The 6,575-nt window shown below is 45.4% G+C and overlaps 1 protein-coding gene across 1 annotated transcript; it reads right to left on the bottom strand.

Annotated features, from left to right (window-relative positions):
• Positions 1-3,671: 3,671 nt before the first annotated feature.
• Positions 3,672-6,077, bottom strand: LOC138760062 (twist-related protein 2). The gene is made up of 2 exons (XM_069930488.1): positions 5,386-6,077; positions 3,672-3,759 (listed from the first exon to the last, which is right to left on the bottom strand). The coding sequence occupies exon 1, from the start codon at positions 5,879-5,881 to the stop codon at positions 5,396-5,398; it is 486 nt and encodes a 161-aa protein (XP_069786589.1). The 5' UTR covers positions 5,882-6,077; the 3' UTR covers positions 3,672-3,759; positions 5,386-5,395.
• Positions 6,078-6,575: the final 498 nt, after the last annotated feature.

Here is a 6,575-nt window from a genome sequence, read left to right on the forward strand (position 1 = left end):
GAAATTTATGTTAATTTCGAGATAGATAAGTACAATTACAGTGGCTGGCTACTTGATGCTTAATCTAGATTCTATAATTTAAATGATTAACAGTGCGCAGGTTCATTCACTAATGACACTCATCTTGATCTGGGAAGTAACTGATTTACAACGGCACCAAATCGCACCATAGACACACATTCCATTCCACAGAGTGAAGTGTGTTCGTGTTTGTGTGTGGGAATGGGGAGAGGTGAAGAAGCAGAGCCATTTTTCAGATCGAAAGGTAGTCTATTCAACGCATTGGTCGCGGTAATCCCCCACCGTCAACTCTAACCCGCATATATTTGCTGAAGAGACTGAAGATGGAAGGAGTCGAGTGGAGATGAGGGGATGGCGCAAGATCAAAGTGGGCACTTCACCTTGGAACTGGACCCTATTGACTTGCCGGTATGCTTGCCCAGACTGTTCAACCAGGGTCGAAAGCCATGGCCGTCATTTGTAGGTTCCCCATCTAGCACACTACTGAGATTCGGGCCCTGTCCTGGAGACATTTAATCTTCAACCAACAGAACGTATTGGAGCCTTAGCAGGATCTTGCAACATGTGGTCGGTTAGAATACAATCCTGGATCCTACATTTAGAAACTATTAGAATACATGTCTTAAAATATATATTTAATCCCAATCACTCTGCGCAGCCCTCCTTGATCAAATCATACATAATTAAATGCAGAATAACCTCAAAGATCAACTACGAGTTATTAAATAGTTAGGCTTTGTCATTTCTCGCAGAATTGTTTTATACAATAAACTGATTGGCAGTTGGAACAACAAATGTGAGGTGAACTGAAATTTATAGTTACTGTACCGTAAACAAACTGAAGTTGAATTTCAGTTCATGCGATTTGAGATCTTCTCCATTATTGAAACTTTTATACACAGTATATACACACACACGCATAAACACGCGCGCCGCTCGCCTCACTCAGAATCTCTATTTCACTCGACATACATTGCACTTTATTCCAATCATGGTGTGTTTCTGTCGGTTGGAAAGGAAATTCTCTCTCTCGTTCTCATCCCCCCTCCCGCCATTACTCTATCTACCTGTGGCTATCTCTGAATGGGTGGTAAGAGCTAACCAACTGTTCAGAAAAGGAATGGCGAGGGTGCGTGGGTAGTGGGGCGCGGGGGTCGGGTGATGAGAAAGTGAAAGAAGGGTATTAAAACAGAAAAGGAACATATTTGCCCAAAAATGCGACTTCCCCTCCCCCTAGTGCTGAGGAAGGAAGGGAGACCTTTTGTCGCTCATAGTTTCCTACTTTGGCGTTGTGAATAACACCCAGGAAAACATTACTCCGTCTCAAGAGAGAGAGAAATGAACGGAGAAGTGTCTAGGGTTGGGCTGGGGCGTGGAGATCCGCCACTACCTCCCGTGCCCGGCTGCACTTTCAGCCGGCAGCCGCTCTTCGGATTCTGCTTCTCGTTCCAGGAACGCCGGAGTTGGTTGGACGGGCAGGTAAGGGTGAAAGACAAAGTGCGGGGGTGGGGGGGTTGTGATATCAAAAACCAAATGCTCCGATGAAAGTAAAGACAACATGTGCGACACGGAGAGTGGACCAGGTGAGGGGTGGGATTAGATCTAAAGGAGGGACCCCGCTCTTATTTGCAAATGACCTCCTTTCTGGCTCCCCAAGAGTTCAGCGGCTACGACGAGGCTGTCATAAAATGGTTAACTCCCTCCCGACCTGGCGCCGCTTCCCCACAGCCTCGAATTGGCGACCGTTTCGTTTGTTACGAACAGCCCCTATTTGTGGACAGACTCTATACCTTGATGAAGGGCTCAAGCTCGAAACGTCGGCTATGTATCTTTATCTTTGCTACATTAAGTACACTGTTTGACCCTCTGAGTTTCTCCAGCCTTGTGTTTTTACTTCTGCACTTTGTCGGATCTCTGCTGGCAATCTGGTCCCTCTTTCCTGCCTGCTGCTGCCAACGCTTGTCTCAACGGCCGTCCGATTTCACAGAGCTTCAGTCTCCTGACGTTATCATTGATTCGCTCTCACATTATTTTACCGCACTGTCACTTTCCAGAGAAAACAAAGCTCCAGCGCCACATTTGGTTTTGTCTTCCTCTGTCTCTCTCAAAACCTGGGGCAGAGTTATCTTTAAAGTCAGTTTTCAAACGTCCAGTTTTAAGAGAAGTTTGCCGACCTCAGTTTTGTGTGAAATCACGCGCCTCCAGATCCAAGAACAATTCCTTTCCCGCCGTTATCAGACTCCTGAACAAACCTCGCATTGATAAAATAATGTGGCCTTTGCTCAGTTCTAACTGGTCTCGCTGTAACGCTGCACTCCACTGTGTTTTACTCGCTGCACTGTATATCGATTGGCTTGCAGGACTGCTCGCAAAACAAACGTTCTCACTGCACCTTGGTAAAAGTAATATTGCACCAATAAACCATTGAACTAAAGCACAGATGCAGGCCCTTCGGCCCATCTAATTTATGCCAAACTATTATTCTTGCTGGCCCCACTGACCTGCACCCGGACCTTCGCCCTCCATAATAGAACCTTAGACCAAATCCTCAAAAACTTTGAACCCTGTTTTCAACATGTTCTGATGAAACTCTTTGAACACCTCAGTTCGCGTTTCACGACCCGGAAAATTCAACAGGACCAACATGCTAAAAAGGAAAATAACAAGCCTCAAGAGTTTGAACAATCTGGGCTCCCTTGCCCTTGCCTTGTTCTACCTATGCCCCAGACGCGAGCTCATTCTGATCCAGAGTTCGGTGCAAAGATTTCACTTGGTGGGTCGGTCGACTTTCTGTTTTACTCGTTAGTTAGAATTGAAATCCCTCAGGCTGCGATTATCTATTATTACTGCAGATGTGCTCTGCACATACACACATGCATGCACGAGTGACGTATTATGGATATCTGCTTATCGTTGACGTGTATATCTGAATATATCTGGAAGATTCGGAGAGAAAAAAATCAAATGAAGTTTGGTGAATTAGAACAAGGTCGTTCTTACAGTTTCTGAAGTTTACCCTAATTCTACTTTGTCGCGTGTTTTTAAAAACAAATCCCGAAATGAGAGTTTTTTGAACAATGGACTGAAATGCTAAATTGGTTTTAATATGCGGAGAATTTTTTAGAAACTTTTACTTCAGTCATACAACCCCTTCCCACGGAAACGACGAAAGAGGCTGAATTCGGAATCTTCAGATCATCCAACTACGTTGCACACTCAGTCGATGGTAAAACTTTAATAAATAAACTAGCAAAATTTACACGCGATAGAAAAACAGCAATAATGTGAAGCTTTGCTAATTCCAGATTTACTCGGGGGGAACATGCAGTACCACAGGTGCCGATTTTTTACGTTTGCTTTTCTTGATTTGCTCCCATTGTATGTGCTTCAGTGATCTCTCTCTCCCTCTCTCTCTACATTATCTCCATGATGTAACCTCAGCGGCCCACCATGTTTATTCTAAAGCATAAGAAGTACAGAAAGATCCCAAACGTGTCTAATCTGAACCATGTCCTTCCTGGATGCAAACTGGATCCGGATTGCCAGGACACACTTCCCCTGGTAAACGACGATATTTCACATCTCTAAAACAATCACTGCTCGTCTCGTAGTTGGAAACTTTTAGTTCACTGCTCAGTCTGGAAGGACTCCTGAGAGTTCAAAGTTGAGACGTGGCCGATATTTCCGTGTCCCTCTCGACACCAGCTCCCCCCGTCCATTCCAATGATCTTTAACCGCCTGTCAACACAGAAATTAGAAAGGCAACTTCAACCACTGATCCAATGCACCAAACGAGCAACCCGCAGAAAGAAAATACACGGTAGAAAATCAAACATCTCGCGGTGACTTGGGCCGATTGAGCGAGCGAGGAACGGCTGTTTAAACAATGGGGAAGTGATAGTGATTCTTGCCATTCCTGATGAAGGGCTTCGGCCGCAAGACTCGCTCCACCAGGTTCGGAAACAACCGCTCCCCTCCACCATCTGAACCCTCAACGACAAACTCAACCAGAGATTCATTACTTGTGCACTTTATTGATTTTCTTGACTCTCTCTGTATTGCACAGTCAGTTTGTTTACATTTATTATCGACTTACAGTCCTTTTTTGTTTATACGTTCACGCTGTATACAGTTTATTTTTTGCACTATCAATTAGTGGTAATTCTGCCTCGCCCGCAGGAAAAAGAAATCTCAGGTCGTATGTACTCTGACAATAAAACTGAAATCCCAAACGTTGACTCTCTATCGCTTCCATGAATGCTACCTGACACGCTGAGTTCGTCCAGCACTTTGTTTGCTGCATGAGATTGCAATTGTTCGCTTCACTGCTCATTAAGTCTGAATGAACTGTATATCCAAACTCCCTCGACACTTAAAAACAAAACCCTGGGCCTATTGTGGTGAGGGGGGGGGGGGGTAATTTGCAAGTAAAAAGATGTAATGCTCCCTTATTTACACGTTTCCTTTCATCTCTATCGAAGATAATAGCTTCGCAGATATTGTTGATTAAATACACAAACTATTTCTGAACAGCAAGCCCCCGTCTTGTGAATATTTGTCGTTTGCTGAAGGAAGCACTGCGCGATATTGTACTCAAACCTGATGTCATCCCGTGATTCATTCCATCGCAAATAATATTAAATTCAATTTGTTATTGAAAATATAAATCATCTAAACTCAGATTTCATTTACTGTAACTCACTCAACTTTATCAGCCTTTTTAAAGGTAATTGCTTTTCGCGAATGACGTTTGTAAACATAAACCCAAGCCAGTCAGCACGATAAAGGCGTGCAGTCATGTTTTTCGCACAATAAATATTTCCTTTCGGAGAAATATATTTTGTCAGCAAATTGACAGCCCAGACTAAAACTTGTAATCTGCATGGGCGCTGTAATGAGGAAATGACTGGGTCTGATTAGCATTACAGTTTTTTGGAGAAAGATCCGGGGACTGAGTATGAGTTCTCACTTTGGTCTGGATAAAGGGTCCCGACTCGAAATGATTTCTGATCATTTCTACCCGCGGTCTTACCTGGCCCGCTGAATTTTTCCAGCTTGTTCAAGATTCCAGTTTTTGCGTTTCTCTTTCTCTCTGTTTCATAAACAGGGTGTGCTGCAGTCTACAGAATTAAAACACTACGGTCTGCAGACACCGTGCTTGAAGTAAAAACACAAAGCTGGAGAAACTCAGCGGGTCAAATTGTACTTTATGGAGCAAAGATAAAGATGCATAACCAATCAATGCCCTGCAGTCTCTCGGAAATTACCCGCATCCCCGCTACCACCACCCCCTCCCCACCCCCACCCCCTCCAGGTCGCAGATTGTAACGGGACTGCGTGCAAACCGCAGGAGTGTTCACGTACCGGTTTGGCGCTAGTGCGTCGCCGACATTGACCAAGCACCTTCCATCCTCCACACCGAGAACGCGTAACTCAGTCTCTCGTGGGCCACATAGCTGCAACTGGACATTTTTTGGTCCATCTCGTCGCTCTGCAAGACCTGGTAGAGGAAATCGATGTACCTGGCAGCCAGCTTGAGGGTCTGGATTTTGCTGAGTTTGTCCGACGGCAGAGTGGGGATGATTTTCCTGAGCGAAGAGAACGCCTCGTTGAGGGACTGAGTTCTCTGACGCTCCCTGACGTTGGCCAGGATCCTCTGGTTCTGCAGCTCTTCGTAAGACTGCGAGCTGGGGCTGGACTTCTTGTTTCTCTTGCCGGGGTTCGGGCTCCCGTCCTCGCTCGATTTTTTGCTGTACCTCCTCTTGATGTCGTACCTTTTCTGCTGTCTGTCCGCCTCCTCCTCGCTGCTCGCTAGACTGTCCGCGGGAGAAACAGGGGCACTGCTCGGACTTTCCTGCATGATGTCTGAAGGCGTGCCCCACCGCCCTGGGAGAGGGGGTTGCGCGGAAAATAAAGCTAACGACAGAATCGAAGGAGCACAAGGACTTCTCCCCGGTGCAAAGTGAAAACCGGGAAAGAGCCCCCTTCTTGCCGAAAATGGAGACCGTTTGGTAAAGTCACAGACCTCACCAAGTATTTCCCGACCTTTTTTTTGGCTGATTATTGGGACTAAGAGTGGCTGGAAAGTTGTTACGAGTGCGGAGGTGGCAGGAGCCTGGGATTGGTTGGGACAGGGATGTAGGCGGGGCCAACTCGTTCGGGAGGCTGACAGTTAAAGACAATATTTTAGTCGGAGACAAAAAAAAACTCCAGCCAGCCTCGGAGAACGTCACTGTACGAAAGTCTTGCAATTAAAAGAGAGACAGTTATTATATTCCCAAGTTTACTGTCCATCTCCGGTGCCAAAGACAACAACATATTAATAGGTCTTTATTTACAGTCAGGGGAGGTGAGTGAGTCCCAAGAATTTGTTATCGTTGGTGGAAAATGCAAAGTACATTCAAGGTATTAATTCAATTTACAATAAGGACGAATCAGAAAAGTTACATTTGGAAGCACCTCCGAATTCCTTCTCTCAGCCTGGCGCCGCTCCATTCACACCAAGCAGTCTGCAATATTATTAGTAAACGTACCCCGGAGGATGCATTTTTTCG

Source organism: Narcine bancroftii, chromosome 4 (genome assembly GCF_036971445.1).
Source record: "Narcine bancroftii isolate sNarBan1 chromosome 4, sNarBan1.hap1, whole genome shotgun sequence".
Classification (NCBI taxonomy): domain Eukaryota; kingdom Metazoa; phylum Chordata; class Chondrichthyes; order Torpediniformes; family Narcinidae; genus Narcine; species Narcine bancroftii.

Excerpts from the sequence above, each read along its gene's own strand:
- LOC138760062 (XM_069930488.1), bottom strand. The coding sequence starts at position 5,881 with ATGCAGGAAAGTCCGAGCAGTGCCCCTGTTTCTCCCGCGGACAGTCTA.